Source organism: Oryzias latipes, chromosome 16 (assembly GCF_002234675.1).
Source record: "Oryzias latipes chromosome 16, ASM223467v1".
In the NCBI taxonomy this organism is placed as follows: Eukaryota; Metazoa; Chordata; class Actinopteri; order Beloniformes; family Adrianichthyidae; genus Oryzias; species Oryzias latipes.
Window position 1 is genome coordinate 1,114,000 of NC_019874.2, and position 20,181 is coordinate 1,134,180.

The 20,181-nt window shown below is 45.6% G+C and overlaps 2 protein-coding genes across 5 annotated transcripts; both read right to left on the reverse strand.

Moving 5' to 3' along the window:
* Positions 1-24: 24 nt before the first annotated feature.
* On the reverse strand, positions 25-7,245 carry LOC110014808 (zinc finger protein 41-like). Of its 4 annotated transcripts, none has more exons than XM_020701855.2 (3): positions 7,015-7,245; positions 4,976-5,127; positions 25-3,600 (listed from the first exon to the last, which is right to left on the reverse strand). In XM_020701855.2, exons 2-3 carry the CDS (start codon positions 5,090-5,092, stop codon positions 409-411), a joined length of 3,309 nt encoding a protein of 1,102 aa, XP_020557514.1. In that variant the 5' UTR covers positions 5,093-5,127; positions 7,015-7,245; the 3' UTR covers positions 25-408. The 4 variants fall into 4 exon arrangements, with proteins under 4 accessions (XP_020557514.1, XP_020557513.1, XP_020557516.1 ...); XM_020701854.2 differs by lacking the exon at positions 7,015-7,245 and adding an exon at positions 6,564-6,682; XM_020701857.2 differs by lacking the exons at positions 4,976-5,127; positions 7,015-7,245 and adding an exon at positions 6,564-6,672.
* A 125-nt stretch (positions 7,246-7,370) lies between these two features.
* On the reverse strand, positions 7,371-18,790 carry LOC105353747 (zinc finger protein 729-like). The gene is made up of 3 exons (XM_023964102.1): positions 18,362-18,790; positions 13,023-15,990; positions 7,371-9,298 (listed from the first exon to the last, which is right to left on the reverse strand). Exons 2-3 carry the CDS (start codon positions 15,942-15,944, stop codon positions 7,814-7,816), a joined length of 4,407 nt encoding a protein of 1,468 aa, XP_023819870.1. The 5' UTR covers positions 15,945-15,990; positions 18,362-18,790; the 3' UTR covers positions 7,371-7,813.
* Between the last annotated feature and the right edge of the window lie 1,391 nt (positions 18,791-20,181).

Here is a 20,181-nt window from a genome sequence, read left to right on the forward strand (position 1 = left end):
TACTAACAGACTCAGAGAACACGATGATACAAAAGTCCATTTTAATTTTGAAAACAGTGTTGCATAAACTTACATAAAACAAAGCAAGGCATCACCAAGAAACAGCTCTCTGTTTTATGCTTCTACAAAACCTGAAAGCCAAAGCTGGAATGAAACCGAACATTCTTTTCAATGATAAAAAAGTGCAGACTATGTTCACTCCAAAACTAGGAAACATCTGTGACTTTGACCTGAACAAGGTAGAATTGGTCCCATCCTCAACAAATGCACCAAGGTAAATCTTGGAGCCAATATTTGTCTGAGTCTGAGAACATGATTGTTTTGTGTGTTTAAGCAACAAAGTAAAGAGACTTTCAGTAAAGCATCTGTCCTAACGCAATCTGTAATCTACTCCTACATGAACTGTTTCTACACCTGACCTCTGGCATGCTGTAAATAATGATGATAAAGGTCTGAAACCTCCTGAAAAACAGCTGTGCACATGGCACATCGTACGTCTGACGATGACGCCTTCGGTTTGCTGCTATTCTCAGCCAAAAGTCTTTTCACAGTTCTTAAAGACCCAAACGGTTTCTTGGGGGATTTTTTACTGATTGGGCCAGGACTGGTTTCTTTATTCTTGGGTGTCCTGCTAGGATCCTGAGACGAATTCTCCAAATCCAGACTGGGACTCTGGGCAAAGGAAACGACAGGAACCAGGGGCGATCTTTCAGGGTCTGGATGTTTGTGGCAGCGGCTCAGAGGAGGGCTGTTTATGTCCTCTAAATGGGGCGAGGAAAGGCCAGTTCTGTTGGAGGAGTTGGGAAGTTTACCATTGGACGGCAGGCTGTTGTCATCGATCAAGAAGTCGAAGTGGGAGCCTTTGTGCGCCTCCTGGTCAGAGGAGTGGCAGAGCTGGTGGCTGAACAGCAGGTCTAGAGTCTTGAAGCTGCATCGGCACTGCTCGCACTGATAAGGCAGGAAGGGCTTTCTGGGTCGCTCTTTTATCCAGCGAAACTCTGGGTGCTCGTTCATGTGCTTTTTGTAAGCCCCGACAAAGCGAAACCCTCGGCCACACTGCAGACAGGTGAAGCGGCCGCGCCGCTGGCGATGGATTCTCTGATGAACCCAAAAGTTTTTCCAGCTCTCAAGAGTCTTGCCACAGCAGGCACAGGTGTAGGTCTGACCGGGGCCGTGCGTCAGCATGTGTGCTCGGAGCCGGCCCATGTGCCGGAACTGCCGGCCGCAGTTTGGACACAGATACTTCCTGGGGTCTGATCTGTTGTCTAGTTTGTTAAGCTTTAACACCAGCTGAGAGAGCTGCTGAGGCGGCGTGACCGTCGCCTGGAACGGCGCATGAACACGGAGGGGGCGTTTCTTCCGCCTGACCCGTTTTGGTTCCACTTTGTAACTCAAAGCTGGTGCAGGAGCCGGACTAAAGCCTGATGGGTGTAGTCTAAGTGCAGGCACCGTGTAGTGAATCATCGACAGCGTCTCCTCCTCCTTCATCGGACTGCCCACCAAGTTCCTCATAGCGGCGCAGCGCCGCCGATGGGCGTTAAATTCAGACAATGCACCAAACAGCTTGTCACAATACAAGCAGCGAAACAGCTTGGCGCCAGTGTGCTGTCTCATGTGAAAGTTAAACTCCTGCAGGTGGTCAAAGACGTTCTTGCAGATGTGGCACGTGTAAGACAGCGAAGGCTTTAGGGATTTGCTCTCCTGAGAGCCGCCGCCAGCTCCTGCGGGGCGACACGTGTGGTTTTTGGCGTTGCTGTAATGAGCGAAGGACTTCTTGCAGCGCGTGCAGTTGTAACGTTTCACCGACAGGTGCGTGAGCTCGTGAACACGCAGGAAGTAGGACTGGCCAAAGGCTTTGCCGCATATGTCACACTTGTAGGGCTTCTCTCCCGTGTGCACGCGGACATGTCGCACCAGAGCTGACTGGAACGGGAAGGTTTTTCCGCAGTACCGGCAGACCTTCTTCTCCTTTTCCGGGGAGGCGCCCCCGCTGAGCTCCTGGGTTTTCTCTCTGCTTCTGCTGTTCATCTCCGGCTTGACCGTCTCCTGCTCCAAGTCGTGTATCCTCATATGTGAGTCGTACTCGGAGGAAGCGATTCGGATTTTGCAGAACTCACATTTTTGATAGATGGTGTTCTTTTTGTGGTTCTTCAGATGAAGATTGAGGTTGGAGTTCTTGCTGAAGGTTTTTCCGCACTCGTTGCATTTGAAGGGCTTCTCTCCCGTGTGAATGCGCTGGTGGATTAGGAATTGGGACAGAAATTGAATAAGGCGACCGCAGTAATTACATTTATGCAGCTTCTTGCCATCTTTCGAGTAGGTGACATCTCCGTTCGCATCGGTAAAGTCCTCTTGTTTCACCTCAGGGCAGTCTGTTGTTTGTGGAGCATTCTCACTCGTTTCCTGTTTCTCTTCTAGGTTCTCCAGCACAGGAACAGGTCGCCTTCTCCTTCTCTTAGCACCTTTCTTGCGCCTGTAAAAACATTGCTGCTTGTCTGAGACTTTAGGTTTAGCTTTAGCTAGAACTTGTTCCGGATTAGTGGCCTCAAGAGTGGAATGAACTTGCTCCGTTTTCGGCGTTTGTTCAATGGTAACATCTGTGCTCGGAGCCTCATCCTTCTGCGGATCTACAGGACAACCAGAAGCGTCTGGAGTTTCTAAATTCTCAGTATCATCTACACTGATTGATTCTTTTACTTTAGGGTATTTAATCTCGATTAAACATTTCAAACTCTCTGAAGGCTTTGCTTCAGGCTCCAGTGGTAACAACTTCTCTGTTAGTTGGGTGTTCTGCTCTCGCCCACAAGTATTTCCATCGGTTTTCGGCTCCGTTGGTTCATCCGCCCCCTCGCCGCAGTTTTTGCCGTCTTTCAGTGCTGACAAGGCATTCTGGGAATTATCCTGCTTGGACATGTTTTCTACGACTTCCAGGTTACTCACTGGCTTGCGCCGTCTTCTTGTAACACCAGGAAAAAGGTTTGCATTTGTGTTTTCTGTTGAAGCTACTTGGGGTGTTTTGTCAGAGGGTTCTGGAGTGAATGAAGGAGGTTGTCCTCTACTCCTCAGGCTGCGTGAAGGGCCACTGACAATAACAGGAGCAAGAGGAGGAGGAGGTGCAGAAATTGAGTTATCAAAAGCTGCTTCTGATTTCTTAGGTCTTCCTCTTTTTTGTTTTTTCCCTAACGAGAAGTCTGTCTTATCATTTCGGCCAGAGTCTGGAGGGTCTGTCTGAGGTGAACTACTGTGGTCCTCAACAGAATTCTGCATAGCGTCAGCACTGTGGTTGATCAAACTATCTGGTAAAGGAATTGTTGCGTCAAAAGCCCTTTTCTTGCGCTTAACCAGCAGCTTTCTTCTGCGCGACCTCCCACGCTTCCTGCTGACCTGCACGGGTCTGTCATCGCCGCCCGTCGCTGAATTCTCCTGGGGGTTTGAGTCCGTCATTGCCGGCCCATTCTCGTTCTGCTGATGATCAGCTCTGCCGAGAGTTTCAGAGTTAATGTGCTCATCAGAGTTTGGTTCATTAGGGGTTTCATTCAGATCTTTGGCTCCCATTTTATCTTCCTCATCCAGGTCTTCCTCACCGCAGTTTTTAGGAATCTGTTGATGGAAGAAAGTAAGATTAAGATTTAGAGGTAGGGGGTTTGGCTGGTTTAACCCACAGTAAAAAGTTCAATCTAATCCTACTAAGGAGTTTAAATATCAACAAACTATTGAATTGTGTGTTTTGCCACAAACCATGAAGCCAAACAAGTATTCAGTCATCCTCCAATTGTGCAACTTCTCCCACTTAAAAAGATGAGAGAGGCTTGTAATTTTCATGATGGGCATACCTCAACTAGACAAACAAGACAACTGATGATCTCCCTCCATCTGGGGCTCCCTGGAACATCTCACCCCGTGGGGTCAAAGTGATCACAAGAACGGTGAGCAAAAATCCCAGAAACACATGGAGGACCTAGTGAATGACCTGCAGAGAGCTGGGACCAAAGTAACAAAAGCTACCATCAGGAACACACTACACCACCAGGGACTGAAACCCTGCAGGGTCAGACGCGTCCCCCTGCTAAAGCCAGTACATGTGCAGGCCCGTCTACAGTCTGCTAGAGAGCATTTGGAGGATCAGATGAAACCACAATAGAACTTTTTGGTGAGAACTCTACTCATCGTGTTTGGAGGAGAAAGAATGCTGAGCTGTATCCAAAGAACACCAGACCAACTGTAAAGCATGGGGGTGGGAACATCATGCTTTGGGGCTGTTTTTCAGCAAAGAGACCAGGACGACTGATACGTGTAAAGGACAGAATGAATGGGGCCACGAATGGTCAAATTTTGAGTGAAACCTCCTTCCATCAGCATTGAAGATGAAACATGGCTGGGTCTTTCAGCATGACAATGACCCCAAACACACGTTGCCCGGGTAACGAAGGAGTGGCTTCATAAGAACCATTTTAAGGTCCTGAAGTGGCCTAGACAGTCTCCAGATCTAAACCCCGTAGAAAATCTTTGGAGGGAGGTGAAAGTCCTTGTTGCCCAGCAACAGCCCCACAACATCACAGCTCTAGAGGAGATCTGCATGGAGGAATGGGCCAAAATACCAGCAACAGTTTGTGAAAACCATGTGAAGACTCAGAGAAAATCTTTGGCTGCTGTCATTGTTAACAAAGGGTAAATAACAAAGTATTGAGTTTGACTTTGTTATTAACCAAATACTTATTTTCCACCATTATTTACAAATAAATTCTTTAAAAATCAGACAATGTGATTTTCTGGATTTTCTCTTTTCATTTGGTCTCTAATAGTTGAGGTTATCTATGATGCAAATGACAGACCTCTCTCACCTTTTAAGTGGCAGAACTTGCACACCTGGTGGCTGACTGAATACTTTTTTGTGCCCCAGTATAGAAGTTACAACAGCACTGCTATAATTTAGGAATAGTCGTGTCTTTTCTCTGTAATTTCTCGTGCTGGCTACCTGCTTGGGTTCCGAGGAGTCAGGCAAGGAACTGCGAGGGAGGAGTGCCGCAGAAGTTAAGTCAGAGTTTGTATTTTGCTCACTGCTTCCTCCGCTGGAGGACATTTTACTCCCCATGTCAAGAGTCAGTGGATTAAACAGCAACAGGGAAGCTGTAATGCACAAAAACAGCGACATGTAAAGGAAATTCAACCATGTCACCATGCCTTGCTTTAGGAACGATCAATTGCAGTGAGGAAAAAAAAGAGTTTTTAAAAATAAAATGTTAATGAATGCATATGCAGTTTGCCACAACTCCTTAAATTAGGCTGATTGTGTCCATGGATCTCATAGGAAAACCTGCAGCTTCATGAAAGAAGCATCTCTTCAGCGGAAACCCACGACTGCATGAGGACTGGACGTCCCCCACCGGAAAAATCTTCCTTCCAGCTCCAACCAAACGCCGTCAGGAAGCAATCATTCTGAGTGATTGTTTATTTCTCAATAGCCAGATCTAACGTCTTTACATGCACTTCAGAAATCAGGTAACTGGTTCAAGTCCCACTCTGGTCGTCCTCTATGGAAAAGCATGTCCAGTGGTCTTTCACTTATGATTAGGAGGTTTTAGCCTCAATCAAATCTGTGTTGTTTTCTGAAAAACGGCACTAATTCACTAGAAATTCACCTGAGTTGTGGACAGGACGCTTGGTGCAGAGCAACCCCGCCCCTCTTCCCCTCCCCGTTGCTGAGAGCTTGGAGCAGGGGCTCGTGGCCCACCCAGCGTTTTTCATACGTCACAAATGGGCTCAATTTGAGCCAAGAATAACTCAGAAATGCCGTTTTTAATCTTACTGTTTTCAATATATGTCCTCCAACATAAAGAAGACACAAAGAACACGTTAAGAACCCGGTTTCCATGGGAGAGTTTCATGTGTGTGCAGGCTGAGACCTGGACGTGAAACTGTGGTTCATGTGGTTAAAGTTAGCCTGAGGTTTGCAGAAAACCTCCCATTGCTTTGCAGTCCAGGAACAGCATGGATGGTCTTTGGTTCACCAGAAACACTTCTGACTCTTTGCGCATTTTCTGAGATTACAGACAGACAGAATATGGATTAAAACACCAGATTATCCAGTTTACAGGACCATAAGTAATCCGATTCTCTCAGATATCATGTAGGTATGCTTTGATATTGTTACTCATAGCTGTTCTCTATCTCACTTCAGGTGACGCTCACAAAACACGTGTCATAGGTGACCACACAGACTGGAAGGAGCTCGCGTGGGGCTCGTGGAGGCGTTTTTCCGCAGGTGTCTCGGTTTAAGGAGAGGCTAATGCGGTCAATAACAAAGAGAGCTTCCCGTTCGCTAGGCCAGACCGAGAGCAGCGCCTCACAGGCGCCACAAACCCAGCGGAACAACCGTCAAGTGAACCAGTGAACCGGGCCCGCCTCTTCCGAACTGAACCAGCGCGAGGATCGTTCCTGCGGCTGCTGGAGGATCACGCCAGCTGTCCTGCGTGGAGGGAGAGTGGTGCCTGCCTGCCTGCGCACGAACCGCGACTGTCCGAGCTAACACCGGCTAACTAAAGCAAACTTTCGCTGTTTGGCACCTTTTACGGGGAAACGGGGAGCCGGGAAGCGAGCTGCTGGAAACCTCCAGCCCTGGTCTTCTTTTCGGAGCAGTTTGCAGTTCTGAGACACGCGATATCCACGGACAAAGAGCCCGAATAATGACTATCGAGCAACGTGGGCTAACACGATGGAGGCTTCACGTGCTGTCGTAAATGTTTTCAACGTCAAGAACTCACGGTGGACTCTGATATACATATACTTTCACTTACTATGTAATGCATTAAGAAAGAAAGAAGAAAACGATGGCAATATGTAAATAGCATGTTTCTGTCCTAGCCTCACTTTTATTCAGATACCTTGAAGTCTAAATCACTGATATTTGTAGCTGTTTCCTTCAGAAGTCGCACAAAATGCAGTTAATAAGGTTTGTACACAGAACCATCGACTCCAAAATCCCACACATTAAACGATGACAGCTTATTAACTTACTACCAGATGTTCATCAGCATTTTTGATCTGCTTTAGCAACGAACAGGAGTTCCATGAACGCCTCATAATCGCATTTGGATGGAAGCCGAGGAGGTTCACCTCATCATGTCGACCCATCTCCTTAAATTATTGCAGCTTCAATTCTCCCTTTTGTGAATCATAAAAAAATGTTAATTTGGTATCAGAAATAGAAAATAAAAGTATTAGATTTTGATCAATATGAAAGTAAATATAAGGTTGGTTACAAAAAAGTCTCTTTGTCAAATTATGATCTGTCCAGATTTTATTTTTAGCTATTCAAGTTTTTTGTCATGTATAAAATGTGATCTAAATAGTGATGTTTTACCAAACCATACAGTCTTTAAAATATACTTTAATGTTTCAGAAATGTCATGAATCCAGTAAAGCTGGTAAGAACAAACAAAGTTGGAGCCTAATTGCCACAGATTTACATTTTCAATCGTACTAAAAACACAAAACCAGGACTATTATAATACATTATCTATGGTAAACGATGAACAGATGTATTTATACATATCAGAATAAAACTGATGAACATCTTCCTCTTCTTTAAAATCAATCATTTGAAACCTCTCAAAGTGTGACTGAATGTTTTGCTTCAACAACAAACATACATGTTTGCACACATACTTTATTAACTTAACTTATATAAAGGGGGGGGGGGGGGGGGGGGGTAAACACAGTCCAGGAAGCACAGTGTTCTTGCTCACTGAAGGTTTCTGATCATCAGAGGAAACATTTGGTCCATTAGGTGAAAAGAGACGCAGAAAGGGCTTCGTTAAGTCTTGATGGGGACAGACGACGTGACTTGGTAAATAACCTCAGCGGGGTTGGCGGATCCGGCTTCAACAATGTAACAGTCATCGTCGGCATCGCCGGCCAACTCCCCGATTCCCGGAACACCCTTCTCCAGACTCACAGCCCTGAGTTGGTTTGCCTGAAGTCCTAGCTTTCTCTCACCGTTCATGTGAGCAAAATTGGTCGTCGCGGGTGTTCCGCTGCAAGATTTGGGTGGAAGTTTGGCCTCTTTCATGTGCCGTGCCATAAACTCCTGGGCCTTGACACACTTGTGCCTCTGAAGCAGCTGAGGGGTTTGAAATAGAATACTGCAGACCCTGCACTGGAAGTCATTCAGGGCAGACGAGTCTTCAGCAGTGCTGAAAATATCAGAAGCAGAGTTTCTATTGGTTAGCTTGAGGCTTTGGCTCTTTGCCGGCAATAAAAAGCCAGTGGGTTTGGATGCAGTGGGCTGGTTGTTTGACTGCAGTACTTTCCTGTACGTCTGGATGTTCTGAGTTTTCAGGGCTGAGATGGAGGAGACGTTAGGTGCTAGGCCACCTTTAACAGCTAGAAAAGGACTTTTGTTCTCCAACTGCAGATTGATCAGAGGTTTTTGATGAACTGCATTCCAGAGTACTGCAGGTCCACTCGGCAGCTTGAAATCTAGCGGTTTTGCCGTGACGAGTCGGAATTTGGTCTGATTGTTTGTGGCTTTACAAGCATGGAAGCGTGGCACTAACTTCTTACTGGAGAGCAGCAACCCACATCCCACACACCCCGAGACTTTATCTGTAACGTGCAAGTTGTGGTGGGAGACGAGAGAAGCCTTTGATAGGAAGCTCTGCCCACATTTTCCACAGGTGTATGGCTTTTTCCTGTTCAAAACATCAGTTCTTTTTATCAACACAACTGGTTGATAAAGTGTCCATAGGTCCACAGTTGGTGCGCCGGCGCCCCCAAAGACGCTTTGTACATTTTTGGCAGAGGGCTTTGTGACTGATGACAGTTGTGACAGCGGAGGACACACCTTAGGCACTTGTGAAAACTGCCCGGGCCTTTGTGGCATTAGAGCTGAAGCACCGGGTGTTGGCAGAACCGTCTTCCTCTGCAACGACACCGGTGGAACTCTTCTCACATTAGATGTCTTCAGAATCTCGGCTTGCTGTAGTTTTTTAATCTTTTCCTGTTCTTCTAGCACCTTCTCAATTCTTCGCTTCTTTATGGTTTCATGGTCCAGCACCTGGTGACCCGGTTCGTGTGTTGAGCTGTGCTGCTTCATAGCGTTGTATTCCTTGAACTCTGTTCCACAGGAGCAGATAAAACTGGCGGAGGAACACACATGCTCCTCCAGAACCTTCCGACTCCCAAAAATCTGCTCACAGCTGAAGCAAAAGTGTCCGGCGTTCATCTGGTCTGTGCTGGGGCTGCTGCTCAGGATGTTCTGCAGGATCTGACTCCCTCTCTTCATCATCAGGCAGGGAAGATGTCAATGAGCGCTGGTAGTGTGGAGCCCTCTATAAAATTATCTCTGTTGACGAGACAAAACAATCATTGAAATGTAATTATTATTAAAGGATGACTATTTAGCTAACATTAATTGGCCGTCTCAAATACAGAATCCACATTACCAAAAAGTACACTTGTAGTTTATTTTGTATACTTGAATATAAGTATAAAAAGCCTATTATAGGCAATGTATGTTTAGTGACTGAAGACTGAATAGTTCTTCACACTAAATTGGAACATTTTATAATATTTATAGCTGTGTAACAATTCATTTGAACAATGATTAGATTCACATGTTCATTTTTGGTTGACGATATTAGTTTATTCTGAACGATCCAATTCGGTCCAAAACTTATCCAGTGTGACTCAGAGAGAAATATCCAGATTCTTGGATTTCTTCCAGATCATCAAGTGGAAATGAAATCTGTGTCCAAACCAACAAGTAAACTAGAATGAATGTCAAATCCATTCACATGGTAGTTCCCTAAAGTTCACCACTGTTGTTTTTCCACATCCAAAGAATCCAAAGGGAACATTCTTAGAACATTCTAGACACTGGATGGTCACATGACTTTATTCAAAGTCTGTCCACACATTGGACTGCAATGATCCGTGTTTGGTGTCATCTTTTGTTAAACGTTATAGTATAGTATAGTATAGTGTAGTACAGTATAGTATAGGTATCTGAGGAAACACGGGATTCCTGGTTTAACGGCACAGAGTGACACTCCTACGGTTCAGTCAGTTCCTCTGAATAAATTAATAAAACTATGTTGAGCAATAAAATGTTCTGTACATTTTAATAAATGTTTTCCAAAGCATCAGAAATGTTTCAGAAGGTTTTTTGATGAGGAAGGATCGGTGAGGGACATTCTCCAGCCTCGCGTATACGTTAAAACATCGTTTACCGTAAAGCTGACCCAGACTTCCCAAAATGTCTGCATTACCACTGCATCATTCATCAGCAGATGGGCACCTGATGACTGCCGTTGATAAAATCATAAACAGTTTCTCTGGATTTACAGAGAAAAGTGCTGCTCTCTCCCTCTGTGCAGTCAATGCAGGAAAGACATTGCTTCTGCATCTGAGACATTTGACAAACTGGCAGAAAGGTACTGTGAGGTCTTAAACACACTGGAGCTAAAACTCACACACACAATGACACCAGATGTTGTCAGTGGAAACACGGCAGTGCCATGGAAAAGTCGAAGAAATTTGTTCAATTTAAAAGTGTGTTCATGACGTAGCAGTTACAATTTTGTAAAAAAAAATAAAATAAAAAATGCTGCAGATTTGGGCATTAGCTCAAAATGTGACAAGATTTAAAGATATATGTAAGTTGAGTTTTCCTTAACATTACATCATTGATAAACAGCAACATAGTGAAATGGCACAGTTTTCCCATGAAATGTAAGGGATGATCTGAAAATGTAACATTACTGAGAATAATAAAGGGGTGAATATTGATATGTTTTTCCCGCCTTGTTGTTATTGTTGATCATTATTGTGAGAAATGAATCCTTTACCATATATGAGCATCATTAACCATTGTTCATAAATAACTAACGGCAAATCTATTATTTCAGGAGAGCCTATCAAACTGGTAGCCCTTCGTATGGCTCAGTACCATAAAGTAGCTCTCAGTTTCAAAAAGGTTGGTGAGCCCTGGTACAGAACAATGATGGTCAATGTGGTTGGACTGCAGAATTAAATGTATTAATCGGTCAGGTCGATTAAGTGTTACACCCCTAAGATAGTACACCAAAAGGTAAACCTCAAGTACACTGCCTCACTTTTAGTATTGACTATGTACTGACCTAATACACTTAATAGAACAGTTTTTGCTTAGGGATTTCTCCTCAAAATGTCCAAAAATGGCAAATATAGGACAAAGTTTGCCGTTGTTGTTTACAAAAGAGTAAAGAAATGCAACACATTTTACAACTGGTTTGCTTAATATTGTACAACTATATGCATGAGTAACAAAATAAAGTGGCGTCACACGTCTCTTTTCCCACAATGAATGCTGTAGCACCGTGTTTTTATCAATTAATATCATGCTGTTAAGGCGGGCTTGCCTCCCCATGCTTATGCTAACAGTAGCTTAACTAGCTAACCGCCGTTTCTGCCGCCTTACCTTCACGCAGGAATAAGAACGAACCGGTAGATAGACATTTCCTTAGAAAGCCACGGGGAGAAATTAACGTTTGCCAAAATGTCCAAACTGGACCGGCAAGTTTAGTGACAAATGAGAATGGAGTGCGAGCACTTAGCTTCTTACTACCCCACATAACAAGAGGAAGAGAAAAAAAAAAGTTTTATTCTACGGAAAAGAACTGCTCCACGGCGCGATATCCGGGTGTCTGTCTCCACACTGCCCCCTACAGGCATACACGCGAATCTGCAACATTTCTTTCAAAATGAGAAGAAAAATCATTTCTGGAAATTGGAACCGTGATGTCATAATAAAAAACATATACTTGAATTTTAAAATATCTAATAATAAAAATAAAATTTAATCCAGCAGTTTTTCTTAGATTTTTTTTACAGGAATTTATAAACCTAAAAACATGTTTGTTTTTCTAGAGTACAGCATAGCGGTACATTTTCTGGAGGAGTACAAGATTAACCAATTTTGGTTAGTTAGTAGTTTACAATGATGGAAATTTAGCCTTCAGCATTATCACAAAGTAAACTTTAAAGTTATCAGAAATAATTAAAATAAGGATTTATTCAAATTCTAACATTTTTCCAAATCACTTTTTCGTAGAATTTTGATGTCTGGTTTTATGAGTAGCCCTTTATTTTTAATTAAATCTTTCTATTATACCAAAAGAAGCAGTGAGTTTTATTTTACTCTTTGCATAAAACATGTCCATTACATCATCAATCCTAAATTTTTTTACATTAAAAAGTCATCATGGACATGAATCTTCTCCAAAGATCCTTACGTTATAACCAAACCAGTGGTTTGAACAAATGATAACATTTCCTGAAGCAGTTTTTTTTTTGCTCATTTTCCCTGCTCGTCCTTTCCATGTCAAACAGCTGATTTTCCCTTCATTCTTAGTGTAGGAATTGAATCTGACCATTTCCAGATCATCCATTGATCATTTCATCCATGTTCAGGGGCGAGACAAGTAAAACACAAATCCTTCACAAAAACGGTTAGAAAAGATTGAACTGAAAAGAAAAACAATTTGAAGTGTCAGAACCCGGATATTTAAAGTTTTGCCAAGAGTATTTTTCATTTGGGAATTTCTGTAATGCATCCCGATGTCCTCTACAAAGATACGGGACTTTTACTGACTAGAGCCCTTTTTTAGAACTTTTTACACTTTGTTAACCTTTAAAGTAAAGCAAAATAAAATTACTAATGACTGTCATCAAGCTGATTTATTACCACAGGGAACAACATCAAACTACATCAACATTTTTGTTGAAAACCTTTCATCACTAAACAATTTACAGGCTAACAAGGCAAAGAAATATAGAGTTGATTTCCTGGGGGAAAAAGTCAAATGTGTACACCGATTGACATTCTGGACATAGCTGACTAAAACGACACTTGCGCTCCGTTAAAACTGAACGTTTTCTATGACTAACTGACTAAGTATAAAAGCAGATCATATATACACATGTTGATGTGGAAAGTAGAGAGCAGAATTCAAATGACAGACATCTCTGTTAAAACGGCGTTAGGAGGGCAGCAGATCTGGAGTTTTGGGCCTCGTGTCTCCTGCCATGATGCGATGGATCCTCCGCCGGTGGTTCTTCAGGGACTTGAGGTTGGGGTACGTGCCCTGACACACGTCACAGCGGTACGACTCGGACTGCTTGTGGGTGAGCAGGTGCTTCTGCAGACTCTCCACAGTCCCAAACCAGCGGAGGCAAACGGGGCAGCGGACCGGCTTGATGGCGGGTTTGCAGGCTCCGCTCCGCTGGTGAAAGAGGAGGCTGATGGTGTTTGGGAAGTCAGAGTTGCAGTGTGAGCAGCGGAAGGTCTTGGGTGTGGGGGGATTTGTGGCCCGCACGCCTTTGCAGCGATTCCAGGATATGTGCCTTCGGAGGGAACAGCGAGTCGCAAAACTGTTTCCGCATCTGGAGCAAACGATGCGCTGCTTTTTCCCAGGATTTAGGAGCTGCTGTGGGTGTTTCAGTGGGTGACGCTCCGCTGGCTGGGGCTGAAATCGGAGCAGAAGAGGGTGGGTCCGTGGGGGCTGCACTCCCTTCAGGAGCTGGTGATGAGACTGCATGTGGATCTGCAGGTGAACTTCATAGTCAGCCCAAGAATTAACAGTCTCTCCGCAAGTTGGGCATGTGTACGTCTCCTGGGCGTGCTTCTGCAGATGCTCCACCAGAAGCTTTGGAGATGTGAAGCTGGCCCCACACTCACATGTCACCCTCCTTGGAAGAACAGACGGCAGGCCCATGATGCCCCAGTTTCCCGCCTCGTCCTCCTGGGGCGGACGGTCTGTTCCTGCGCCGCCTGGCAAACTGTGCGGCACCGCCCCGCTATCCACATCCTGCAAAGTTCGCTGCAACTGGCATCTTTTCCTGTGAACCATCATGTTATCCTTGCGGTTGAAGGTTTTTCCACAAACAAAACAGGGGAACAATTTGACGCTGCTGACGTGTGGCACAACAGAACTGTGACCGTCAGCCTGCGGGACGACCCTGAACGCACCGGGCCTGAACCCACACAGCCGCAGGTGCCGCTTCAGGGTGGTGGCTCGACTGTATGTCTTGTGACACCTGTTACACGGGTACCGCCTCACACCATCACTGACAAAATAGTGCAAGCCCTGGGACACCCCGTCTGCCTGTTCAGCTGAGCCGGACGCCATAGCATCCTCGTCATCGCTGGCTTTATCTGCAGAGGAAAAGGCCAGAATCCCCTCATCCCCTGGCACTGCCCACCTTCCTTCGTTACTCCCTTCGCTGACTAAAGCGTCTGTCCCCCAGCTCAACTCTGCTCCCTCCTGCAGTAAAGACAGGGACAGGCTGTCGTCCCTCATGGAGGATTTGTTCGAGAATGGGGAGAAGCACTTTGCCGGAGGAGTCCAGGCCGTCTGTGAAACGTCCGACTGCTTGACAGCTGGAGACGGGACCTCAACCTTGACGCGGTCCATGAGCTCGGTTCCGACACCAATGTTCCTGAAATCCGAATATCCGTTTTGATTTTCATGTGTGAACAGTTCGCTGTTTTCGTCCGGCCTCAGCGCGAGCCTTCCGTGGAAGGGATTACCCAGCCTGGACACGGCTGACGCGTCGGCATGACAACGGTGCGTTTTGAGGTTCCACCTGCGGGCATAGCTGTGTTTGCACAGCGGACAGTAGAAAACTTTCTTTGTGTTGTTTAGATTGTGGAGCGGCACCTTTCTAGGAGCAAAGGGGAACTTAGGTTTTACAGAGCCTGAGCCCTGGTTGCTTCTGTTTGCCATCTGAGGGCAGACGTGATTCTTAGGCAAAGGCAGGCGCCCGATAATCAGCTGTTTGCAGCGACGGCAGCATTTAATGCGCTCTTTTTTGTGCAAGAAGTGGTGCTCGGTCAATCGGTCGATGTTATGAAAGACTCTGCGGCAGCGCCCGCATTGGTATCTACCGTATGTGCCTTTGTTAAAGGAATCCATGAGCTTCTGCCGGGTCTCTAGGATCACAACGGGGGAAAAAGTCTTTGTTAGAGACACAATTCTCTTCCTACTCAGGCTTAGAACAGTGCTAATGGAGGGGCATTTGGTCTTTACTCCAGGCTTCGTCAGCAGTCGCTTCAGTTGGGCGATGGAGAGGTCATGCCCCTGGGACACATCTGCTTTCTCCAGGGGCATTATGTCAACTGGCACATCTTCTTCTTTGAGTGAAACATCTGTGTTGCTTTGACTATCTGTTGGTGACGGTGGAGGTGGGAAGCGGTTGGTGTAAGCTGAAGCCAGCAGTTTCATTAGTACATCGGTTTTAGGTAAATGGCCGCCCTTTTCACTGAAGTCTGATTGACCGGCCTTCTCCTGGAAGCCGTCCTCTGCAGCATCTGGCATTCGCTCAAAGGAGATGCTGACATTCTCCAGTCGTTCCTCTTTGACATCTTCAGGGGTTAAACACTGGCCTTGAGGAGGCGTCACCATGGCAACATCCTCCTCCAAGGCCACATCACCTTTATAGGTATTTAATGTGGGCCCTTCAGCATCGGGGGATATGGAAGTAGAGGGGCAGCTAAGGACCAAGCCTGTTTGGCTCACGGGGGCAAATGACTCATCGGGCGCGGGCAAAACCTCCTGGACACGTGCGTCTTCTGAAGGCTGCATCAGCTGCATTTGAGAGGCATGGGAGCGTTTGTGCTCCAGCATGAGATCAAAGTCCTGAAACTCCTCTCCACAGTCACAAATATAAAAAGAAGATGAAGGGCTCTCGGGCTGGACAGCAGGCGGAGCGAGGCGCTCGCTGGCCGAGTCCGTGCTTTGAAAGGGAGCTTGGTGCTGGTCGGCAGGCGGGGCGGACGCCTTGTGGAGGGTATTTGCGTGGGTTGCTTGATGCACTAACAGAGAGGCCAGCCCACTGAAGGTGGCTGAGCACGCCACACAGCGGTACACCTTAGGAGAGGAGGAGCTTCCCTGTAAGCCAAGCATCTCTGAGGTGAGGGCAGGCCTGCAGGAGAAGACGGGAGCTTCCTTCCTGCAAGAACAAACACAACGTCATTTCCACAGAAAAGGCAGAACCACTTTAAAGGTCTCTGCCTTCAATGATCGCTTTGTTTAGAAATGCATCTACTTTAAATCCAACCATTTTTATAACAATAACTGAACTTAAATTACTTTAAATGTTTAAAATCCAGCTGACCGACTCACTGTCCCCACCAACTGATTCAAACCTCACTTTTTGAGTCACAGTTTGATAAATGATCTGGGTATTAATACAACAGAAAACCAAAAATTCAGAAAAACCTGCTTTTGGATTTGCTAAGAATCAAGTAACAATGAAGAAAAATGTTTCAGTTGGCTTTTCTACGGTGGCCCTGAAGAATAAATCACATAAATCACTCCATGCAAAAATATTTGAAAGATCACAACGACAATTACTTGGGAAAACAAAAGTAATATCCAGAAATGTTAATAACACAATGTGAAACTGGCAAAGGTACAAACTATGGGACCTCACTGATAGGATGATGATATGCTTCATGTCAAATAACGAGTGGTCAGGTTAGGCTCCAGCAGCCCCGTGACCCTCAAAGGGCCAAAACGGTTCCTTAAAATTTTTATCAATTGATATCACTTCAAATTACATTCTTGTTTTTATTAAATTAGTCATTTTTGCAGCCCCCTTTCTACCCAGAAGTAAGAGACTCGATCTCGGAGGCACCTGCTGGTGTGGGCGTCGCCCATTTCATGACCTCAACCTAGGGCCGTCCTCGGCAGCATGTCTGCATTTCGCCCCCAAAGGCAAACAACATCCGAACTTTTGCAAAGATGGAAAGCATTTTTGCTTATCAGCATTAGCTCCGTGGAGAAAGTGGGTGTGTTTTATCTTGGGGGTGGGGCGGGGATAACAGACCCTTCCTGGAAGGGGCGGGTCCTAAGTCTCATAGGAATGAATGGGACCTGCTCGTTTTTGTGGACTGGGAGGGGCTGGTGCTCAGAATGCAGGTTTTTATTGGATTACTAAGAAACGCGTGAATAGATCAAAATGCCACTTCAGGGCTGTTTTTTTGTGAGGAATTGAACATTTATTCGATTTATTCATGCTTTTGTGTTGGATGACATCTCCAAAAACAACACTAATACTTTGTGATGATGGTAAAAACGCCTCATAGTGTCCTTCATTCTAGGCTTGTTGACACCAGAGTTTAATAATACAGATTTTTAAAACTGCAGCTTCATAACTAAAATGGTTTTGTTTTGCCAGGACTGTTTTTATTGAGTGTTTCTTGTTTACTTTTAAAGGCTAATGATCCATCAGCCCCAAATTTCCCCTCAAAACACATCTGGACAGTTTCCTACTCTCAACCCAAACAACACTTCAACGTGTAGACTGATGCTGAGGAACAGCTCCAGAGGAGCAGCTCCAGAGGAGCAGAACCAGAGGAGCAGAACCAGAGGAGCAGCTCCAGAGGAACAGCTCCAACGGAGCAGCTCCAGAGGAGCAGCTCCAGAGGAACAGCACCAGAGGAACAGCACCAGAGGAACAGCACCAGAGGAACAGCACCAGAGGAACAGCTCCAGAGGAGCAGAACCAGAGGAGCAGAACCAGAGGAGCAGAACCAGAGGAGCAGCTCCAGAGGAGCAGCTCCAACGGAGCAGCTCCAACGGAGCAGCTCCAGAGGAACAGCACCAGAGGAACAGCTCCAGAGGAACAGCACCAGAGGAACAGCACCAGAGGAACAGCTCCAGAGGAGCAGAACCAGAGGAGCAGAACCAGAGGAGCAGAACCAGAGGAACAGCTCCAGAGGAACAGCTCCAGAGGAACAGCACCAGAGGAACAGCTCCAGAGGAACAGCACCAGAGGAACAGCTCCAGAGGAACAGCTCCAGAGGAACAGCTCCAGAGGAACAGCTCCAGAGGAACAGCTCCAGAGGAACAGCTCCAGAGGAACAGCTCCAGAGGAACAGCTCAGGACTGAGGCTCCCAGTTCTCCTCTAATCAACCAAAACACCAGAGGAGCACAAACAAACGCACAGCTGTGCTAGCTGCTTGCTAGCTTTACGGTCAAATCCTTGGAAAGACTGGACCGTTCAAGGACCGATAACCCGAAACGGCTTCTAGCTCACGAAAACCCCACCGAGTCTTTCCCGTTTTACCAACCAAAGGAGGAATTCCGCCCCCGATAGCAGCCTAGCCACGTTAACCAGCAGTACGTTGGCTACATTAGCATCCAGTCCAAACCTGGACGGACTCCAGATCCTCATTGGAGGGGGTGCTAGTGAAAGCTAAGCGGGGGGAGGTGGCCGGCCACGTTCTTGAACAGGCCGGAGGGATGAATGTGGTCGGTAACCGAGCCTCCACGACCCATGAAGGAGCACGGGGACCGGCTGCACATTCCGACTCACCAGCCACAGGAGCGGGGCTGTGTCCAGCCGCAGAGGATCCACAAAGACGGGGAGGATGAGGCAGCTCGGCTGACATCTGGCCGTGCGGGGCGCAGGCTCTCCGGGGAAGCTGCTCTGTGCTGAACAGACGCGATGCTCTGCCAGGAGGAACAGCGCCGGACCGAGTTTCAGCTGCGGCTGCAGAAAGCGCGGGGTGCTTGAGGGAGCGCATGCGCACACCGAGCGAGGCTTCTGGCAGTCCTCCTCCATGAACGCGCGGCGGCGCGTGCCCGTGGCCGCTGGTGGTCTGACCTCCACTGATGATTCTTCTCGGCGTCGCTGCGCTTCCTCGCGGTGCCGCCTTCAGGGCCGTTAATCAGAATAATGAAAGATGCTCATATGCAGGGCTGACGGATAGTTCGCGAGACTCGCGTATTATTTGATTGATCTCCACACCTCTATTTAATCCATTGTGTGATATCCAAGGCACGTTAAGTGGGAGTGGGGTCATCCAGACCCCACTTAGCACAAGGGACATACATTTTTAGCATTTAGTTTGCGTTTGTCTGTTATTTATTTAGTGTTAAGATCTGACGTGAAGCTGCGCTTCAAAAAAGAATGAGTGTTTGATTATTTGTTTCCCCCCTTTCTATAAAAAATGTAAAAAAAAAAACTTTAAAGTTGGACTTTCAATCAAATCAGGAAGTAACAATGGATAATTAATTACTTCTAATTATGGCTAACTGATTCATTATTTTTGGGCTGTAAAAATCAAGACTTCATCCAGCAACACTGGCAGAGATTAAATGATAATTCAAAGGGATTTTTTAAAAAGTGTCAAAATAACACATTCATTCCATTTTTTTCTTGTACTGAAATATATTTTGTTGTGAAAATCAGACAATGTCGACTGTTTTCTTTCTATATTTAAGTTACCAAAATAAAAACACTGAATTTGCTTGGGTAAAAACAATTTATATCTGAGAAACAGTTGCAGTGCTTAACATTTTGATCTTTAAATAAACAGAATTTTACAATTTTATTACAATGAAAGACGTATTGAAATTCAGGTACTTTTTTCTAAGTCATCCTTAAAAAAAAGAAAGAAAATTGTGTTCTGGTACAATATTGGGATACGTCTCGTATCACCAGTACACACCCCTATTTGAAATGAGAAAATTAGACGATCAGAGTGTAGTTTGTGTGGGCATCCCACAGGCACTTACGTACCACGTGCACGTCCCATGCCAAAAACATTTGCGTGCGGTCAGGAAGTCAGTGGCAAAAACCCGCAGCAGCCGTTTAAAGCCCTTTACTACCTTCTTACAATCAGTGTCCGCTGCCGAACACGGATTGGTCTGTGTTGGTCTTAGTCTACATTTTTATGGCAACCACTTTCTCCAATCAGTTAGCATGTTAGAAGGCCACACCCCTTCCACTGAAGGCAGGCTCAGGAGACTGACGTGAGATGGAACATTTCTGGGCTAAACTGGGGACCAAAAGACACGTGGTAAATAATATCCCAATCTACCAAGATCTAAATATAAAAGGTTAAACAGCAACCATTGTTTTGTGTTTTAACATTTTGTTTTTTTGTCTTTTAAAACCCATTTAAAACCAAAGGGTTAATACATACTGTGGTTCTGTTACGGTGCTTTAAACTTTGAATCTGGATTGTAAAGTAGGCTAATAAATGGTGCGATTTTATCACAAGCATTGACTGTGTCAGAGAACTGGAGTGAGTGACTTTTCGCCCCGCAGTGTTCCAAACAGGAATTACCTGCTGATAGCAACCATTCTGTTTGTCAGAATGATCATTCATGTTCTACTACCTTTTTGGG